Raw genomic sequence first — 22,026 nt, forward strand, 5'->3', positions numbered from 1 at the left:
ATTTTATTCAGCAGTAATCCAAGAAGTGCTCCTTCCATAGTCCATAGGTGCTCATCATAGCTCAGAGCAGGTTTCAGCACAGCGTCGTCCTCTGCCTAAGCGTCCAAACAACCGGACGGGCTGTTATTTAATTACTAAAACTGCATTCACGAAGATTCAAGATCTCTACTTTTATTCTTGTTTGATCCTTTTCACTGTGCATTAAAGGTGAGCCTATTCTGATGCTCAGGAGCATGTATATTAAAGATGTTGTAGTTTTAGATGTTTCACAAATTTAATAGTTTGTGAATAATCGCCTGGGTCAGAAATACATCATAGTAAATTGTTGTTTTTGTTTTTTTCTGAAGTCCCTTCCTTTGCTGATTTCAGCAACTAATCAGACTCCCCGGGCTATCGCTTTGACCAATGAGACGAGCTTTCCTGTGAACCGGCCTGTCAGGTCCAATCAGGAGCAATGGGGAAGGGAGCATATGTTGTTGTTTACTTTTAAATTTCTCTCTCTCTTCACTTTGCAATCTTACAGTGTATGATTTTGCCACATTTTCAGTCATTTTCAGGAAGTAATATGCATAAATGTGTTGTTAACAAACACAAAAAGAAAGTTAATTTAAAACACGGTAATTGCAGTCCCAACCACATGCCATGCCCATTTTAGTTGTCCATCCCTTTGCTTTCATTAGGAAAAACATAACTCAATCAATAAGGTGACAGTGGCGGGCTCATAATGAGTCTGTGTAATTATCACAGTGGACATTTTGATTTACAGACCAGGAAATGAAGCAAGACCTAGCACGAGGAGATAAAGAGGAAAGTGGTGGATAACGTTTTCCAAATGAGCTTATAGTGACAGTACACGGTTCAAGGGAATATATAAGGAATATATGAAGTTCATTTGCAAAAACAGATGAGTGAAAAAATCAGGGTCACTGCTGAGTGGAACTCAATACCTGAGGAGGTTGAACAGGTAACCACTTACAAGGCCTTCACAAAACAAAAGGAAATGTGGCTCATTAACATTTACGTATGCCAACATTAAAAGACATGTTCTGTATTGTAAATTTGTATTTGTACTTTTGAACATGTCTTTATTGTAACTGCAGGTACTGTGTGCCTTTAGCTATTTAACAGTTTGACATTTATATGTCATTATTGATTGTCAGAGACTTGTTGTCTTGTACGCCATACCACCCAAATGTATTATTGTAAATTTATTTTGATGCTTTTTTTTTTTTTTTACATCAGGGGACTACAGATGACAAATAGCCTTCTGGCTATTTTTTGTTGTTGTTGCCATGTTTGATGAAATTGCACTGTCCGCTTTCAAACAATCTAATCTAATAAGTATGTTTTTATTTGAACAAACTAAAATTCAGTTTAGTGAATTATTAATTTAAACATTATTTTGAGAGCAATATCAAATATGTTTACAAGGGCTCAGCAGATGGGGATGGGAGAGAGTTCAGCTTCTTGGGTTCTCTCAGTCAGGATGGAATCCCACTGAGATAACTCTGTCCATATTGCCAGCCAGTGAAAAGTACTGTGTCTAATCAATGTTGCTGAGCCAAAACACTGCACTTAAAGTGCAGTGAGAAACATGCAGTCCATCTTGATATCCAAAGAGAGTGCAATGCCCACCAGAAGTTGGGAGAGACGGCAAGTGTGGACTAGCCAGTGGTCTGGCTCAAATATCTTCACTGTTTATTCTCCTCCTTTTCTGTCGCATCGCTCATAGTTGTTGAGATCTGGAGCAGATCACATCCCCAAGATTATAGGTCTGGGCAAATTTCTATCTGTTGGCCTACATGCATTGAAACAAAAACAAAAAACATCCCCAAAACATTTGCCAAACGCCCAGAGCCGTTTTTTCCTATAGACAAACTATGCAAGGTGCCTAGGGCCCCCGCAGCCACAAGGGCCACACAACTCAGTCAAACTACGGTGTTGTTTCACTGATTAATCAATGCATTGTTACGGCCAATTTGTCTCAAATATGAGTTGAATCCACACGCTTCTAATGCATGCAGCTACTTACAGTAACTCTGGTTCTCTGAATGTGCACAGTCTAAAACTAATTGGGCTACTCACAGGCTAATTCTCAGACAGAAATAACCGTCAGGTGCAGGTTTCATTTAGTTTTAAATCAGCGGGTCCAAAACTGTGGGTCAGGAACCAGAGGTGAGACAATGTGACCATTTACCATTTTAAAAAGTTGAGAAATAGATTATAGTCCTAAATCCCAGTCTCACAGTGGCTTTATGGTTAGTGGTTCTCACACAGAGGGACGGGGCCTGAATTCCACTTCTGCCCTGCACTACTGCACAGTGGAACCATTTTTGACCGCAAATGGATTTGCTCTTTGTCGAATAACCATGGCATGCGTACTGTAGGGCCCCCGTGTGGATTTTTGCTTAGGACCCCAGAAGGGCCAGCACCGACTCTGCAAATGCCGAAAAACCCAACATTTTATGGTGGCTCATAAAAGAGCCTTCTAACGATAAGGTTATTGGTTCAAATCCTAGCTCCTGCTGATGGACACTTTCATTTTGCCCTAGGGCACTGAGATAACTCTGTCCATATTGCCAGCCATTCAAATGGTACTGTGTCCAATTAATATTGTTGAACCTTGACAAGACACTTCTGCCAACTTGCCTTGCCTGTCTGCATACATTGGTGCATGAAGGTAAGGTACAAGAATGAATGAGGGCGTGAGTGGGTGAGTAGTTCCTTGATGTGAAAAGCTTTGCCCAATGTAGTTGAAAAAGCACTAAATAAGACCATTTGAGGCCATTTACCATTTACAGTTCACAAGAAAAAGACACAAAAAACAAAACATCGTCATTTTGGGAGGGAGAAGCCTCTGCAAATTCTTGTGACACCATGTTTCTTGTTGCCATTAGTTTGTTGCAATCTAATGAATACCACTGAGCTGTATACACAATTCCTCACCTCCAAAACACATGCTAGGTCAACGTTGAGGTGAGTTTGGGCGCCTTTTCAGAAAGGCAACCCTGCTCTGCGCCTGCTGAAAACATAATTATTGCAAGGAAAGAATTACCTTTGCTGTGCTTCCATCTAGCTTTTAGAGTAGAATCAGAAGTCTGGTAGAATCGAGCTTTGTATGCATGCATTTTAAGTAGCCATGAGTGTATGCTGCGGTGCTATACAGGCCTTCAAAAGTTCAAAGTAATACAAAAGGACTGGGAAGGCCTTTGGATGCAAGTAGGACTTAAATAGCATGTGTCTGTCACTGTGAGGGTTATACTACTGCATCTACTGCCGCTGCAGCAGTGCTTGAAATGCTGGACAATTTATTATGTCCCAATGCGAGGTATTTCTCACACATTGGGACTCACTCACATTGACCAATGTCAATTCGAAAGTAAGTAATTGGAATAGTTTTAGTAATTGTAATAGTCTTTATTTCTATAATGTTGTACTTGTGGCTGGTGTCCTCAACTCACTGTATGCTTTTGGTCAGGAAATTGCATGCTAACGCAAATGCTAACCTACATGAGACACAGGTATGCAAACAGAACTGGGATTGAACTATCAACCTTTGGATCAGTGGGCGAACACTCTGCAAATGAGTCTCTGTTTGTTGCTGCTAAATAGGGCCAATATTATAGAGCTTCTGAGATTAGATGAGATTGGTCAAGCTCCTCTTACGACACCAACTCTCTTCACTTTTCTGTCCAGACCAAATGTTACTGTCTGACCTTTGTGGTGGCGATCAGTCAGATTTAACGTGAGCCTGGTATAATCTCCGCTTGGGGAATAGAAGAATGTTGGAGCTGTTTGTTTTCCACTAGTGCGAGCCCATGTCAGGCAGAGGGCGGCTTCATGTTTATCCTGCTTCAACGTAGCTAATTAACACAAGCCCAGGGCCCTGCTGCTGTTATTAAAGCTCAATGCAATTGTATGGCCTTTTGCTGCAACTTACAGAAAACAGGAACCCAGCAGTGTGAATATAGTAGAAAATAGGTGTACCACTATAATCTTTGAAAAGAGTTAACACAGGCCCCTCCTTCATATTTATTGATCAAATTTCTTCTATTTTGTCATATTACAAACAATACAAATACTTTTTTTTACAATGACTTGCGAACATAAATAATTAATGAACATCAGTGCAAACAAACATGAATGGTTGTCACTCTGGAACCATAACTTAAAAAGAAGGTTTTCCGTGTTACTCTTGCAAGCCACAAACCAGTTGCTGTTACTGCCACAGGACTGACCGTAGACCTCACATTTGAAGGCTGATATTGATAATTGAGATTGCTCTATTGTCATCCATTCCCTGCCTGGCTCCTCTCGACATAAAGGAGCGAACTCCCATGCACCCTCAAACACCCGATGGAGAGAATAGAGCTGGTCCTGTGTGCCACGACCTCCTGAATCCGAGGTTCGGATTCTCTTCTCAGCACCCTAGAATAAACCTTACCAGGGGAAGCTGAGGACCACGATCCCCCTGTAGTTGGAATACACCCTCCAGTCACCTTAACTAATCAGAGGGACCACCATTCCGGTCTGCCAGTCCAGAGTCACTGCCCTCAACCACCACGCGATGTTGCAGAGACATGAACATGAGTCTTTGTCTCTGTGACTGAATGAGTAGCAGCATGCTTGTCAGCCGCCTCCAGAGTCCTACAAGCTATAAGGCCAGGTAGGACTCCTTCTTCAGCTTGGGGCCTTGCAGTCACAACACTGACAATAGATGAGGAGAATGATCCACTTAGACTCCATGGGCCCAATCTTGTGTTTCAAAAAGCAGACTGTAGACTTGATTTTTGCTCATACGGGGGCACTCTTCATCTTTATACCTGGCGCAGTAAGTGTCTAGATGGACAGACACCTATGTCAATGTTAGGCACAGCAGTGGTCCCTCCCCAAGCTTTACCTCCCACAGACCGCACTAGACTAATATTTACCGCTACTGTGCATGGGGGGCAGTGGATAAAAACATCAGCATGTGCTGATGTCTTTATCACATTTCTTGAGATCAATTGACACAAATACAAAGTCGATCATCGACCTGTGCCATGTGCACTTATGGACAGAATTGTGCTCGAACATGTTTGTTATCGACAGACTGTAAATAGTACAGAACCCCCAGGGACTCCAAGAAGGCCGGATAATCTGCAACGATGTTGGGCCTGTAGCTCGAGACAACAGTGAGACACCTTTTCCAAACCTGAAAGTATAGGGATGCGACCCCCTCGTTCATGTGGTGGCTGAGCTTGGGGGCAATAAGCAAGCCCACCCCAGTCCTCCTCTCCCCATGGGCCATGCCAGAAAAGTGGAGCATCCAGCCCCTCTTCAGGAGTTGGGTTTTGGAGCCCAAGCTGTGCGTGGAGGAGAGCCCTACTATATCTAGCTGGTACCTCTCGACCTCCCACACAAGCTCAGGCTCCTTCCCCCCAGTGAGGTGACGTTCCCGCCCAGTCCGCTCTGCACCCAACACCCCCACAGCTCCCTCTGCGGGTGAGTCCACACGAGGGCGGGCCCACAACGTCCGTTCATGCTGAGCCCAGGCAGGCCCCATTGTTATTGGGCAATTACTGAATTGAATTGTTTTTAATTAATGCCAATAGTGACGAGACATTATCATTATTTATTTTTTTCTTCAGTTTATTTGTTTTATGCTTCTTGATCAAGCTACCGTCATACAACTAAGCATTTGTTATACAATTTTAATATATAAAATATGCTACAAAATATGCTATAATGCTGTATGTTCTTAAAGATAAATTACATTTGGCGAAAACTTAATGTCCTTGACCAATCACTCAAATACCTGTTCCTTTGAATTGCCTTTAATTCTCCCGTATGTGGAGGTGTCTCTCTTTTTCCTACTTCATAGAACATATCTGGAAACTGACATAGTTTCTGAGTGGGCCCATCAAAAGCAAACATCTGCATGAACGGAGAAGTATGGAAATATTTTTGAAGGGATTCAATCTCCAAACACAAGAGTCAACTGGGTCATAAAAACCGATTGCGTGGTTCAGCTCTTTAAGGTTCTTCATGGCTGGTCATGAAGGCTTTGTAGTTGGTTAATGGCAAGATCATTTGCAAACTGCTTATTATAGTTATATCTTCTTAACACAACCATATGCTGTATCTAAGCTGTTTGTGGGGTTTCTCCTATAACACTTAACATTATAATTGCTTGTCAGAAAGCTGCAGTTACCTGGAATAACATGTTACAGCTTGTGTCCAGTAACTTTATGCAGAGGCTCTTTCATGTGCCTTTTTTAAAGTTCCGAACAAAAGAATCATCTATATTTCATTTGTGCACTCCAAAGAGCATGGGGTATCTTTGATTTATATGGGGTGTGCTTTTTATTATATTATTTTCTTTGTATATCGTAGTGTGGCCCTGCTTTGAGCACTTCAATACCTAATATGGTTTTATCGGTTAGAGGTGAGGGAGCCCATCTGTTGGCTTGATTGAAGACATATTTTCTGCCACAATCAAAAAATGTGACGAAGAAATCATCAAAAATAAACAATTATAACTTTAAAAAATGCTCTTGTACAGATTTTCATCCCTCGCACTACCTCCATCTGGTTATTTGGCTTGTAATTGAAACTATCAGCAGTGTTAAATTTATTTCACTAACTTGACTCCGCTGAAGGTAGAAGGAAAGAGGAGCTGAAAAAGAAATTTAGTCTAAGTAATGTATCTAATTATGTTCTATGACTTGGAACTATCAATTGATTAAGTAATTATTGCCGATACTGATGACAAATTGTTCATATTTCAGAACTTCTTTTTGTGTTTTTGTGTCAGGGATATAATGGTGAAAAAGAAATGAGACTTTGTGCAGTCGCCGGCTTATGCTTTCACATTATGGGCCTAAAGGCAATAAATAAATAAACCGATCTACATCCCACACAAGAACAAAATCAAGTGTCCTTGGACTGACGAGTGAGCTCTTTGTGTTTTTATTTTTTTGTGGTTGTGTCTTGGGGAAAATCTACTTCTCTAAAAGCACATCTTTAAAAAATGAATTACATTATCATCAAGTACCACCAGTGGATATTTTGTTCTAGACGATGTGGGTCTGCTGCTACAACATGCGAACACATTTTTTAGATTAAATTGTATGTAAATACTTATCGTCATATCCTCCTCACTAACATTTTTAGTCTTTAATTATGGCAATATATTTACAGTGCGAACCAGATGTTCTCACTGTTCTTTTTTTTCTCACTGTCTGACATGAAATCAGAATTAAGTTTTCCTCTTTTTTTTTTTTAGGTCAAGTAGAATTTCAAAAAAAAAATCTATTTGCTAAATGCCAGAAGAATGAGAAATAGAATTTTCTACACGGTTTTATATTACATTTTTACAAAGCCAAAAGTTTACATACATTTCATTAATATTTGCCTTTAAACTGTATAACTTTGGTCAAACGTTTTGGATTTCCTTCTCACAATAGTTGGCAGGAACTTTGGTCCATTCCTCCAAACAGAACTGGTGTAACTGAGACGCATTTGTAGCCACCTTGTCAACACTTGCCTTTTCAGCTCTGCCCATACATTTTCAACTGGATTGAGATCAGGACTTTGTGATGACCACTTCAAAACATTGACTTTGTTTTCTTTAAGCCACTTTGTGACCAGTGTGGCAGTTTGCTTTGGGTCACTTTGCGTGTCTTGAGATGTTGCTCCAACATTTCCACATAATGTTCTTTCTTCATGATGTCATCTATTTTGTGAACGGCACCAGTCCCTCCTGCAGCAAAACAACCCCACAGCATGATGCTGCCACCCCCGTATTGGGATGGTGTTCTCAAGATTCCCCATTTTTATTGACGGACAAGAGCTCAGAGAGATACTCTGGGGCAAATCCATAAAGGCATTTGAATACAAAGGCTCCAAGCCTTGGCCAGCTGCCAAAGGAGGTGCACGAGAGACAAAAAAGCCAGACGAATACACCGGGTGTTCGCAACTCAACCAGCAAAAGTGTACGCATCAACAGCAGAGCAGACCCACCAAGGATGGAAACTGAACTGTACTGGAAAGGCATATGGGAGAAGGAGGCAGCACACAACAGTGATGCACAGTGGCTGTTGGCTCTGAGAGACGACCTCAGCAACCTCCCTGAACAGAATCCAGTCACCATCACAGTGGCAGACGTCCAAGAAAGAGTCTCAGGTATGAAAAACTGGACAGCACCAGGCCCTGATATGATACGCGCCTACTGGCTAAAGAAACTCACTCCATGAGCGCTTGGCAGCACAAATGAACCAGCTGCTGAGAAATGGGAATCACCTGTAAGGGTAAACCGAAGGGCGCACTATCCCGATCCTAAAGGATCCCTCAGGGTACAGTCCCATCCAACTATCGCCACTAACCTGCCTCTCCACAATGTGGAAGCTCATGTCTGGCATCATTGGGCGGTACTGTAGCGCAGCGGTTAGTGCTTGTGCTTCACAGCCACAAGGTCCCAGGTTCGATTCCCACCTGTAGTTTGCATGTTCTCCCCATGTCTGCGTAGGTTTCCTCTGGGGACTCCAACCACTAAAAACATGTACAAGGCTACAATCCAGCATGGCGTGTTTACAAACATGAGTCATCGTTTATGTTCATTAACATGCACTGTCCCAACCAAATAAATAAAGATAAGCAGGCACATGGATCAATACATGAGCACAGCTCAGAAGTGAGCTCCACCAGTTCACTTTAGTCACTGTAAAACACTGTAGTAGGTATTAGTAGTAGGCCTTTGTTCAACTTCATTTTAAGGGCTTCAATCTTCTCCACCTCACAATGCTTTTTACTCTACTGTATAGTCAAACCTGCATCGTGATGGATATTTTGTCTCCCTTTTCAAAGCATCTTAGCAGAGAGGATTTACACTGTTTGCTTTATACTGTTAAAAGTATGTGAGCTCAAATATGTCTTTCTGTGTGGTCATTATCTTCAAAGATCTTCTATAACTTGGAGCCAATTTGCCAGGTTTTCAGAGCCATTGAGGCACAGACAGACCCCTCCTGGGTTTTGTCCGAAGCTGTGAGTGATTAACTGTTTAGTATGAGTTTTGGAGGAACGGGTGGATTTGGTCAAAACCCCTTTCATCCGCCAGTTGCCTAGTCCATGAGCTGAGAGAAGCCGCCGCTGATCCCCATTTTATTACATGGGCTTCATGTATAGCACCTGCAGGTGAAGCCAGAGGGGAACATTGCCTGATATAGAACATCCTGAACCAATACCTGTGCCAACATGTGTCCCGCAAACTTAACAAGCATGAGCAAGCATGAACAGGTATTTATGCGTATTTATTGTCTATACATCATTTTGGTTTTGTTGTCGTAGTAGAGAGAGTTCCTTTTTCCCCTTTTCAATCACTTACGTTTTACAATGAATCCTGATTAATTATGAGAGAGATAAAAAGCTGTAATATACTGTACAACACAGATCATGGAAAGCTATCTGTGGTCTGCATTGACAACATATTCAATGGCTTTACAACAGCCACAATGTCCAACAGAAGTTCAGGTCAGTCTGGTGCAACAAAAATGGCTCAGACACACCACAGTTTTGATGAGAAACACCCACTCTCTTTCATTTTGAGGGACCTTTACTTCTTTGGTGCAAACACAGATTATATAAGCCATTTAGGGGAAAAGGCGTGTGGCAAGTGTACGATAATGCATGACAGTCAAGTGAGTTCCTGAAAAAAAGAGATGGCTCGAATGGTGGCAATTATGGAGAGAAACAGGTTCTTCTACTTTCAAAAAATAGTGTATTCGTGGGACGGTAGGCCAAATGTATTCCAATAAAGGCTAAAAAAAACTAGTGCGTTTGATCCGATCCTAAGCCATTATTTTTTGCTTGTTGTCAACAGTGTCAACAACATTGAAACGGACTTAATGAATCTAGGCTCCATTCAACAGCTTTAATCTACACCAGAGCCAGTTGCTGTAGAAACTCTGTCAATGTGCTATTGTGTATAAATTGTTTACTGGAATGGGCAGCACAGGAATGTCCCGGTTGCATTTTGGCTCAAATCGGGAGAAAGGAGTGAATTAGTCTGTAAGACTGCATTATCTGCCTCCTTTTCACCTTTTATGGTCAAAAACGAAAAGGTCAAGTGGTGGTGGAGGAATTTTAGGCAAGGCAAGTTTATTTGTAGAGCACAATTCACACACAAGGCAATTCAAAGTGCTTCACAGTTGCACAAAATTACAAGAAAACAAATAAAATCAATAGAAACATCAGCATTAAATTAATCAATTACAGTAAAAGGCAGGAGTGCAGATAAAGTACTTTCAGTCATAATTTTAGTCTTGCAAAGGCTGGTATGGATATATAAAAAAACAGTTTGGCAATAGGAACAGCTGCATCTCATTTAAAAACACTAATTTAACTTCATAATGGCTTCTGTTCTAGGAGAAAACGAGAAATCCTAGAGTAATTCAACTCTCCACCGAAACTCATGTCAAATAACTCGATTTCTATTAAGAAGATTGCGCCCGGTTATTTCAGGGGCTTTTAAAAAAATCTATTCCCATGCCTCCACTATTACTGGGGCTATTATTTCTACAATGTAATTTCTTTAACAACCTTGAGGTGGATTCGACTGTCGAGTTAAATCCCATTCTCCCAGTGTCCAAAGCTGCTGTATTCAATAATTGTCTTGCCCCTTTGGCAAATAAAAGCTTGTCGACAGAATCCTTCAAATTTCAGTGTCAGCGATGATCACTGAACAAAAACAAGACTTGAGATGCCTTAAGTCTTGTTTTTTCTCACAGGTATTTTCATTCTTGTAAGAAAATATGGTTTTCAGGAGCACTACCAAACTATGATCCCAAGCCCCAGTTGTATAAAGGAAATATATGTATGTATAAATGTTTATTACCAGAAATCTGAGTCATGCAGAGAGATCAGCAGGTGGGGAACATGCCATTGCCCTATGGTCTGATACTCAAATCCAAGACTTTGGTGCGTCCCAGGCAACTAGTAACTGGTATTTTCCCCACTTCAAAATTAGGACCTCAGAGCATTTCAGCTGAATAAACTCGTACAGTATTGGGTTCGGGAAATTCCACAGTTACCATGGAGATCCGCCATCTTTGCAGCTGTTAGCATACATTTCCATAGACTAACATGAGCTAAAAACAGTGTAAAAAGTGGAGAAAAAAAGCCATGGAACAACTCCATTAACTACTGAGTTACTGCTGGTAAATACACCTAACTCACTGTGGTGTCCAAGTGTTTTAATGTGAACAATAACTCCAGTATTTTAACTTTTAAAATCTCCATTAGTTTACAATTGCTGCTAATTCCATAATGCTTAGCGATATGACATCACATTCCCGAACTCTATGAACGTTAAAGTTAGCTAATTAGATGCTAACATCACGTGAATGTTTCTCCACAAACATATAGTTAAAACATACTAAATAACATTATACTGAAGGCTATGACCAAAAGTATTGTTCACTCACTTGTTTTGGTTTTATCATCCCACCTCCTGAAAGTGCACATTGTCGTTGTGTCCTTGGGCAAGACACTTCACCCACATTGCCCCCAGTGTCTGCGTACATTGGTGTATGAATGGGTGAGTGGATCCTTGCTGTAAAGCGCTTTGAGTGCCTAATGTAGGTGGAAAAGCGCTATATAAGTTGAGACCATTTACCATTTACCATCATTAGCTGCTCCACCGGGGGCCGCCATTACTGTTCATCTGGTGTCTGAACTCGGAGCTCTCTGGAGGTCTCTGAGTTAAAAGTTGTAAAAAACAGTTTGCGCCCTTCCAAGTCAAGTGTCAGGTCTGTTATTTACCAGTTAACTTGCCTGGCACCAACCTTAGTATTGTGTTATATGAAAGATTAGGCTATTTGAGCCCTCTCTCTTGAATTGCTAAGTTACATCTATACACCATTTATGGAGGCAGATTTTGTACTTCACTCCATTTAAGATAAATAAGCAGTTATTACCTGGCAAATTAATCTGAGAACTCAAGATACCGGGATTTATTTTACATAGACTAGAAGCCCCTCCGCCCCTGCAGTGGCCCACTTTATGTGTTTTTCTGCCCAGAACAGATAAGCCTGAACTGCAGGAAGCTATACAACAAACAAAACCATTATGTCTGTTTTCCGGTGGGGCACAATGCACCATGACACACAAATACACCCCATACATTATTGTAAGTACACAAACACTGGTCAGATCTCCTATCCACTAATGCAGGTTAGTTTGGATCAACCAAATGTATAAACTTTAGCGAGGATGCATGAACGGCTTAAAAAACACACACACACACACACACACAATGCTCTGGTCTGTTGCTTCTCTGTTGTAGTAACATTAACAAGGAGACAAAAATCAGACAAATATTGCAGTTAACAGTTATAAAAAGACAACACACATTTAAGTTTACACAAACGGAAAAAACGAGTCTTGAATTACCAAGGCAAACATCTGAATGATTATATCATGACATTTTTAGGCTACAACCTATGTTTTTAAAATTAATATAACTAATTGTGCCTTTATAATATAAAATAGGATATTCATTGATGATGACATAAGGATAATTGATGTGATGAATAACAATAACTCTTGAAATGCATCCAAAATCTCTTTGATGTCAGTGCTGCTAATTGTAAGGTTAATTCTGTTGATTGTATGTTTGATCATTGTAACTATAGGTTGCTATAACTCATAAGTCAGTTCTTCATGATTATCGTTTGTCAGACCCTGTGGATACCACAGATAATAAAATGCAAAAGGGCATTGGTCATAAACAATTAACTTTACATAGCAAATTTCAGTCTTTCTGTGGTGGTACAGACATGGCTTCCATTCACCAGCCTCTACCTCCACCATAAACACGTACATCATAAAGCCACACTCCAGATACACAAGTATCTAAGGACAGCAGTTTGTTTCTCCAAAAGAAGGAATTGAACTGGCAACGTTTGGGTTTGAGGTCAATCTTCCTCTGCTGCTTTGATAAACAAAAGCAGCAACAGTAGCTTCATTAAAAGCTTTGGATATAAGTTGTTGTTTTTTTAAGACTACAAAGCGTCTTAGAGCAGGATAAGAGTTTGGATTTGCTGAACCAGACCTCGTAGCATTGGGCTGATGGGATAATGAGGCGGCAACTTCATTTCAGCATCTAAAACATTTACCGAGTACCTGCAACCAAACAGTGTTCATTTTTTTTTACTATGTATTTAATTAGACAAATTGCTTATTTTAAAAATGTATACAAAAAAGATGTCTCACTTGAAATCCTCTCTGAAATTGGACTTCAGATGTTGAGCTAGATGGTTGCTGTACTGCAGACAGACCAGCAGGAGGCAACAGCGTTGAAACAATAGCACTGACTGCGCTGGATTTAGGATGTCGTGTTGAGAATTGGACAGAACCATCACCACTTGTTGGACCTGGTAACTTATAAAAGACAACTGCAACAAAGATATGCATATTTTGGATTAGAATTTTGTTGTCTGATGTAAGGCTTCAAGTTTATCTGATGTTTTGATCACCAGGTGAGGATGTGACTGCAGCACTTGAATTATCCAGCCAACAGACAAGATACTTTCTGAACTGGAAAATCTGCTTTTCTGAAACACACAAAGCAATTTCTGACAATTATGCAATATTTATTAAGACTGACTAATAAATGGAAGATATTATTCTTAATGTACTTAAAGAAACAGGCCACCGTTTTTCTGTCTGGTCTTTGTGTGTGCGCTCAGTCACGCAAAAAGACCAAACATGTTGTTAGCATTTAGTCTCTCCTCCTCTCCTCTATGGGGCCAAATGGGGGTGATAAGGCGTAATAACACCTTAGGAGCACTTCGACATCTGCGCAGTTTAACCGAATTTAAATAGGGAAAACGTGGAAGAGCTTGGTCACTTCTAACTTCCCTCCATTTGGCCCCATAGGGGAGAGGAGGAGAGGCTAAATGCTAACAACATCTTTGGTCTTTTTGCATGACTGAGCACACGCACAAAGACCAGACAGGTACGCATCAACTCGTCTAAGCTCAGGTGAGAACATACAGTATCTATTACGCAAAAAAATTATTTCTTATAAGAACACACCTCTTGGCCTAAAAGGATCAGCTCAAAGAGCAGCGAACAGGCAGCATCCAAATACTCAGTAAGAAAGACTCTGATCTGTGAGATAAAACATTTAAAGTTTATACAATGTCACACAAAAGGCAACGACTAAAGCCTAGTGCACCTGGGGGTCATTTGGAGTCCATGAATCACAAGTCGAAGCAAGTAGCATCTTGCTGACAAGGGCGCCACTGTGACAACAAACATGATTTTCGGATAATTTCACTGTGGTGTAGACTTTAATCATCTTTATTTATATTGTTTATCATTCTCAGACCAAAGAGTGTGCTTACTTGTTAGCGGCGAGTAGGCTGAGTCTGGCTGGTTCAACCTCTGTCTCTCGAAACATGATTGCAAGTGTCTGGACAATCAGAGTTCTCATTCTATAAAGAAAACATTTCACTAATATGGCTTACGACCATGGACAAGACAGGCCTTTAAAAAACATGGACTTAACCTCTTTACCCCCACCTGGACCGAGCACATTTTCTCCAGTTTGGCTTTACCCAAACCCAAAAAAACCATCTTCTTGAACAAAGAATGAACAAAAATAGCAAAAGACAAGGATGAGGATATAACCAAAAAAGTGACCAAAAAAAAGCAACCATAACATAATTGCAAAGCGACAAAAACATGACAAAAAGGTGACAAAAAAGTGATGAAAACAAGTTTTAAAAAAAAGCGGAAAAAGTGCGATAAAGTAACAAAAAAAACCTACAGAAATCAGACAAAAAAGAGGCGAAAACATGACGCTTAAAGATGTGACAAAAATGTGGCAACAACGTGACAGCAAAGTCACTTTGACATGAGGCGTTATCCTGGCCTATAGGCTGCACAGTCTCCAGTGGAGAAGCTTTAAGATTTGGGTAAAGCTGAACTGGAGAAACTGCACTCGGTTAAAGGAACAGGCCACTGTTTTTACAAACTGAGATATGTTCTTATCTGAGCTTAGACGAGTTGATACGTACCTGTCTGTTTTTTGTGCGTGCACTCAGTCGCGCAAAAAGACCAAAGATGCTGTTAGCATTTAGCCCCTCCCAGCATATTCCTATAGCTCCAAACTGGGGTGAAGTTAGAAGCACTCCTATGCTCCTAAGGTATTATTACGCCTCACAATATTGTACCCCTTTTATCCGCTTAGAAAATCGGCATGATTAATTTTGTGTAACTATACTTGGATCGTGTAACTTTTCAGGTAACAGTATTTAAATAGGGGAAACGAGGAAGATTTTGGTCGCTAAATGGCTAAATGCTAACAACATCTTTGGTCGCTTTGCTTGACTGAGCGCACCCACAAAAAACAGACAGTTACGCATCAACTCGTCTAAGCTCAGGTAAGAACATCATGGTATGTAAAAACGGTGGCCTGTTCCTTTAAGGTGAGAGTTTCCGAGAGGTTGAGAGGTTTAACAAAAAAATAAAAGCTTTCCTCTTCAGTCAAATGTTAACCTGCTAAACTATTACAATTTTGAGCATTGACTTGGCTTAGATAAAACAATAGCACAGATTAGCTGGTACTTCAAATCCCATGAATGAATAATGACAAAACTGTGAGTGAGTGAGTGAGTGAGCTGATTAGCTGCTATAGTTCTTTTTAATCCTTAATATTATTATTTTTTAAAGGTCTAATGGAGTTTTTGACTGGGATTTTTACTTGCAAGAGTACACGTAATTCAAAGTCGACATAGGCCTAATCAGATTTTGTCCGATTTGAAAACATAGGTTACATCCCTGTCATAGGTTACACAAAGTCAGTTCAAAGGAGGACATACTACAGTATTCCAAAGAGGATTTAGTCTGTTGTAAGTATATTGGACAGTCTTAGGCTAAGTCAGACTTAAGTAACAACACGCATAGTGAAGCTTACAGGAGGCGGTCAGTTGTGTAAACCTCGCTCTGATCTCCATGAAGGCAATCCTCCAGAGTCTGAACCAGGGACAGGCACAGCTCACTGGACTAATTAAGACAGAAAAGCCATTTTTACATTCAGATCATTTTGCTGGATACAGAGAAGTAATGAAATTGCCTCGAACATTGCATGAACTTCTTACTCTCCAGAATAGTCTGCGCAATGCGATGTTTCTGTGGGCGGCAGTGCGCAGCTCCTGCAGTAAAAGGTACAAGCTTTCCACACTGATGCCCTCCTGCAACAGCTCAGTTTTCAGTTGAGAGAACAAATATGCTGTCCGCTCCCAGCTAAACAAACACAAAATCAGCACAACGGAGCATGCAAAAAATACAAAATGGCACTGACTAAATGAGATATAGTCTAGGCACCTGATAACTTTAAGGCAATCTCCTGCTGAGTTGCAAGGTGAAGCACAGTACTTTCTTCTGTATAGTGGGTCCAACATTAGAGTGGTTTTCTATCAAACAAACAAACAAACAAACAAAAAAGTAAAAAATGCTTCTTTGCAGACCTTATTGTAAGGACTTCAACGCACTATATTGAAGCTGGTCCAGATGCTGTGCAGATGAAGGTAAAGTGTGGACAATGGTGAAAGAGCGTACAAATGCAGCTCAGCCACGTTAGTCTCTTTGTTTCGGTTCTTCAGACGTGAAAACAACAAGCCAATTCTTCGGGGCACCTAAAACAGCACATGCCAGTTAATTGCATTGGCTATACTACAAATTAGGATACAATTAGTATAGAATTTAGTTGTTGGCTATCCAATAATCTGGAGAGTCCAGACCCAAGTTTTTACATGTTTTTTTTTTTTCATATTAGGCAGCACTATTGTTATTATAATACCTTGGGAGATTGTAATTTTTCATCAGAGGTGAGTGGGTACATAGAGGCTGAAGAGTGAGGTCTCTCTGGAGTTTGAGGCGCCAGCAGACCCAGAGTCTCTCCATTGGGACAAGAGGCTGAGCGAGTGGGTCTAGGTGTGTGCATGGGTGGGCTGATGAACAAGAAAATCAATGAAGACATCACATACAACAATGACATTAAAGAAAGGTATTTAGTTGTTACATGCGTCGCTGTAGTTGGAGATTAAATGAATAAATACTCCATGGACACTCTTTTCTGGCTCAATGTATTTTTTATTTTATGTCCATGATATTGGATTGACACTAAAAATTGTAGGCACACATTTTGCTACATCTTAGAAGTGGAACTAGCAGGACATTCATTTCCTTCATACAGTTGTGCTCAAAAGTTTACATACCCTGGCAGAATTTTTCAAATAATATAAAAAATATCACAAAAGGTTTGCTCTTTTAAAATCACAATGAAAAACTTGCTCCTTTTTGGGAATGTATACAGCACAGAGTTTCAGTCATGTAATTTTACTTAAAGGAATAGGCCACCGTTTTTACATACTGAGATATGTTCTTACCTAACCTTAGACGAGTTAATATATACCCGTCTGGTCTTTGTCCGTGCGCTCTGTCACGCAAACGGAGCACATACGCAGCCTCTCCCACATGTCATATAGCTCCAAAAAAGCTCACGATAGAAGTTACCAAGCTCTTCCACGTGTTCCCTATTTAAATAAAGTTACGTGAAGTGTTTTCATGCGAAGTGTATTTACACAGAAATGTAACATGTCGATTTTATAAGCAGATAAAAAGGTTACTATATTGTGAGGCGTAATGATACGAGGAGCAAATCGTAACTCCTAAAGACTTCCCCCGCTCACTTCCGTCAATAGAAGCTGCGTGACTTGTAGAGAGCGCACAGAGAACAGTTGAAGAAGCGTCGATAACTTGTGAACGATGCCTTTTACGTGCACCGTGCCGGGCTGTGATAACAAGCAGAAAGTATATAGTGTAGTAATGTTTCACAGATTTCCAACTCACCCCGGACGACGACACAGGACTCAGGACCTCGACCATGAGGTAGGAATGCGCAAGCACTTTCCGAAAATATATTTTCTGCTTGTTGTAAAAGGCTCTCTACAAGTCACGCAGCTTCTATTGACAGAAGTGAGCGGGGGAAGTCTTTAGGAGTTTCTGCGCGGACGCTGTGCTCCTCGTATCATTACGCCTCACAATATAGTACCCCTTTTTATCTGCTTATAAAATCGACATGTTACATTTCTGTGTAAATATACTTCGCATGAAAACACTTCACGTAACTTTATTTAAATAGGGAACACGTGGAAGAGCTTGGTAGCTTCTATCGTGAGCTTTTTTTGGAGCTATATGACATGTGGGAGAGGCTGCGTATGTGCTCCGTTTGCGTGACAGAGCGCACGGACAAAGACCAGACGGGTATATATTAACTGGTCTAAGGTTAGGTAAGAACATATCTCAGTATGTAAAAACGGTGGCCTATTCCTTTAAAGGGGCTAGATGCAAGTTGGTCATTTTATACTCACTACTGCCACCTCAGGTCATACATGTAACTGCACTTTCTATATTAAGCTCGTGCACAACGGAAATGACACCTTTTTGAGTGACAGTGCAGGATTTTAGAGTTGTGGTGAATAGGTCTGAGCTCATTTTACACATTAGAACATTGTTGGAACATGTAGGAAAATACATTATTTTTATATTTTTAAACTTTGTGTAGCCCCTTTAAGGTAAATACCATCTTGAGTGCATATAATCCATTTTTTGCTGTTGTTAATTGTTGCTTTGTTCCTTGTGATATTTTTTTTTATTTTTTTTATTGCATTGAGTTTGGGGGTGGGCGCTCATAAGCTACTTAGCCCACTCCTTTTGAGCACAATGTATACTGCTCAAATAAATAAATAAATAAAGTACCAAAAATAACCCTGATCAAAAGTTTGTGATTAAGAGGAATGGGCCATTAGATTATATACAGAACCTTCTCCACAACTACCACAAAAGTCTCCAAGCTGTCATTGATGCTAAAGGGGGTTGTGTGTAAACTTTTGATCATTTTGGTACTTTCTTTTTCACTATGATTTGAAAAGAGCAAACTCTGTTGTTTCACCACAAATGGCTTCACACAACCACTAACTCTGTGTTATCTTTCATATTCTTTGAAAAATTGTCAACAAAAAAATCATCAACAATTCTGCCAAGGTCTGTAAACTTTTAAGCACAACTGTAGCAAATTCTATGTCAATTTTTTCTAACAACCATGAGGAAAGGACTGGAAAGCAACCGTGCGAGTGATATCTCTGTCACACTTGTACACTGACGCGCCTTAGTGTCTCCAGTGGCCATGACTAATTTAATGTCTTCCTTGCTTTAACTGACTGACCAGGTTATACTGCAGTTCCGATTTTGCTCATTGGCACAAATCTGTTGGAAACGCAGCAGTGACATCTCTGCACATTAGTGAACTGAAATGCACACAGGAGCTTCCCACGATGACAGAAACCTATTAAATGTTTTATGGATTTAGACTTGGTCTGTCTCCCTGACTCCCAGACACTTCATTGTTTGTTATGTTGTTCCAAACTTTACACTGGTTCTCAGGAAGGACATAAAGGTTCTGTTTCAAAACTCTGACTTCTGTGTTTGACATAGTGAAATTTTAATTAAATTAAAAGTTTTAATATATCAGGATCGAAGGATGCACCATAATCCAGCTTACTCTCATTTCCATCTGCTTTTATTGTACCGTGGCTCCTGTGGGTTCAAAAACATTTTTAGACCCTTATTTTACAATTTTAGTATGTAGCAACTTTAGTATGTAGCAGTAAGTAAAGGAAGAAGTAGTACAAGTACAGAGAGCGCAATAGCAGCTCATTTACTTTAGCAAAAGTAAAGTTATCAGGTTAAAATCCTACTTAAGTAAGAGTATAAAGCATCCACTTTTAGTACTGTTTTAAAGACTTAAATAGGAGGAATTGTGCTGTTGTTATGAAACCAGGACTAAACTAGGACAAAGGTCAGAGATTGAAAGAGCAGCTGGTGTTTTCAGACTTTTATTATTGTGATGTTTCTGATCAGAATGACTTTACTGGAGCACAAAAAATGTCCTCATGGCAGTCATCGGGTCATCAAAGTTTAGGCCATTCATTGCACGGCATACATGAAGGTATAAGCGTGACTGTATTTTGTTAAATACTGAAAAAAGGACATCATTTTAAACAACAAAAGGAGTGAATAGATGTGTATGAACACATCCTCAGCCCATTGTAGTAAGTGTATGCATTGTGTAAAGCTTACCTGTGCGCAGCAAATCCTGTGGAAGTGAGAACACGGTTAGGGTTACAGCTCAGCAAATCAAAGAAGCAGGTACAACATGAGCCTCTGGTGTAAGATTCACTTTTAATGAACGATTACTATGGGTATTTGTGCTTTCTCAGGTGGTGGTGAAGGAGATTCTTTCATCTTTTTGGGTGTTAAAATCCAGTGTTTACCTCCTGTTGAAAGCGGGCTGAAGCCGTGAGATGGAGGAAGCGGCGGTAACAGTTGGTCATTTCTCTGTAGCCCCTTTGCAGCGGGTTGGTCTTGGACATAAAGGATCTTTATGTGCTGGCACCGTAACCTGTCCTGTCCGCTGAGGAAATCTGGGAGGTCATTGATCTACAGAATAGACAGGAGGCAGAGAAAAAGTCCAGTGCATGTTTTTTCGTTTTTGCTTTGTTCACATAAAAATGTCATCATAATTAGAAGCAAGTGTTTAACATTAAAAGTTAAACTCATCAAAATATATGTGACTTAACTTAAGTTTAGCGTAGTACAAGCAAACAGCAGCAACAATCACACAATCATGATCATGCATATCAGTTTTGAGACTAGTAATGATAAAAAGCTCTAAATTACAGCCTCATAGTTTACGTAGTTCCCCGTAGCGTGACTGAAGATCAACATAATACATAAACCAGTGCATCCCTGTGCCACGCAATAAGCGTTCACTTTGGGGTGATGTTTCCCCTGTCAACAACATTGATAGTGGCCATTGAATAGGCAATGCAAATAGGTTAAAGGCCTATTAATGCTTTGCAAAAACAAAAACGTTTGCTTGTTGAGCTGAGGGAGATTGTGAACCAACCAGACATCACCCTGACCCCAAGAGTGTGATGTTGCACTCACCAGCTCAATGGCCCTCACGGAGCTAAAGCTGAAGGCAGAGGTGAGTGTGCGCGGTGGAAACTCAGTCAGGTACACGCGCTCGTCGCTCATCACCACGTGCATGTAAATTTTGTTTATAGAGTCCGACTTAACCACGCATGGCTCATAGGCCCGGATTCGCTCGTACACTGCTCGGTCCGTGTTCCGCTTCAAGAATGAGTCCAGTCTTATGTTATGACGATAGAGAAGTGTCCCGGGTCTGAGGCCGTCGGCCCGGGCCATGGGCCCAGCTATAAGGGTCTTCTTCCACAGAGAGGGGCGATCTGGATGTCAAACTTCAGCTTGTTGCGTTTCTTCTGTCCTATTCATGGGGATACGCTGGTCCATCGTTAGTTTAACGCACAACGCTGTGATTGGTCCGTTCTGTAAGGTGGGATGTGCCTGATTGGCTGAAGATCAAGACGCAATTTATTAGCCTAAATAATCAGAAACAAAACATTAAATAGGTAGACATCACATTCTTCATAAATTTGTAGTCTCTTCAGGCCATTAATTTATACTTCGAGTTAGTCAAAAAATGTCCGTATACTTTGTGTGTAGAAGATGACTTGTCTTGACTCATTGCACCGTTTGCAACCAATTGCGCACTGCCATCTGGTGGCTACGTTACTTACTTACAAGCAGGCTAGACCTTAGGTTAAAGTGAGCTATGTTGTTTCAGATGGCCGGTCGTTAGTCTCCAGCCCTGTCAAGAAAGAAGCTCCAACAAGGACAGGACGTTCTTCCGCGGTTCTCACGCCTAATTTGTTATGCAAATGCTTGCTTTTAACTTGATGTTTATTTTTTTATTTGACCTTTATTTAACCAGGAAAGTCCCAAGGAGATTAAGAATCTCTTTTACAGGGGAGTCCTGGCCCCAGAGGTGAACCTATTGTCATATTTTAGTGGTCGGGGAAACCGGAGTACCTGGAGGAAACCTATGCAGACACA

The 22,026-nt window shown here is 40.6% G+C and overlaps 1 protein-coding gene across 1 annotated transcript; it reads right to left on the reverse strand.

Annotated features, from left to right (window-relative positions):
* Positions 1-13,026: 13,026 nt before the first annotated feature.
* Positions 13,027-21,399, reverse strand: cUnh12orf56 (chromosome Un C12orf56 homolog). The gene is made up of 14 exons (XM_079551430.1): positions 21,058-21,399; positions 20,382-20,547; positions 20,188-20,203; positions 16,847-16,997; positions 16,539-16,682; positions 16,372-16,460; positions 16,146-16,290; positions 15,962-16,050; positions 14,388-14,477; positions 14,219-14,285; positions 14,077-14,151; positions 13,515-13,592; positions 13,252-13,433; positions 13,027-13,161 (listed from the first exon to the last, which is right to left on the reverse strand). The coding sequence occupies exons 1-14, from the start codon at positions 21,316-21,318 to the stop codon at positions 13,053-13,055; spliced, it is 1,662 nt and encodes a 553-aa protein (XP_079407556.1). The 5' UTR covers positions 21,319-21,399; the 3' UTR covers positions 13,027-13,052.
* Positions 21,400-22,026: the final 627 nt, after the last annotated feature.

This window comes from Gobius niger, assembly GCF_951799975.1.
Source record: "Gobius niger genome assembly, chromosome: 2".
In the NCBI taxonomy this organism is placed as follows: Eukaryota; Metazoa; Chordata; class Actinopteri; order Gobiiformes; family Gobiidae; genus Gobius; species Gobius niger.

Excerpts from the sequence above, each read along its gene's own strand:
- cUnh12orf56 (XM_079551430.1), bottom strand. The coding sequence starts at position 21,318 with ATGGCCCGGGCCGACGGCCTCAGACCCGGGACACTTCTCTATCGTCAT. Across the intron at positions 14,152-14,218 it reads GGACTCCAAATGACCCCCAG|ATCAGAGTCTTTCTTACTGA; the intron begins GTGCACTAGGCT and ends TTTATCTCACAG. Across the intron at positions 13,593-14,076 it reads TGATCCTTTTAGGCCAAGAG|AAAAGCAGATTTTCCAGTTC; the intron begins GTGTGTTCTTAT and ends TGTGTGTTTCAG.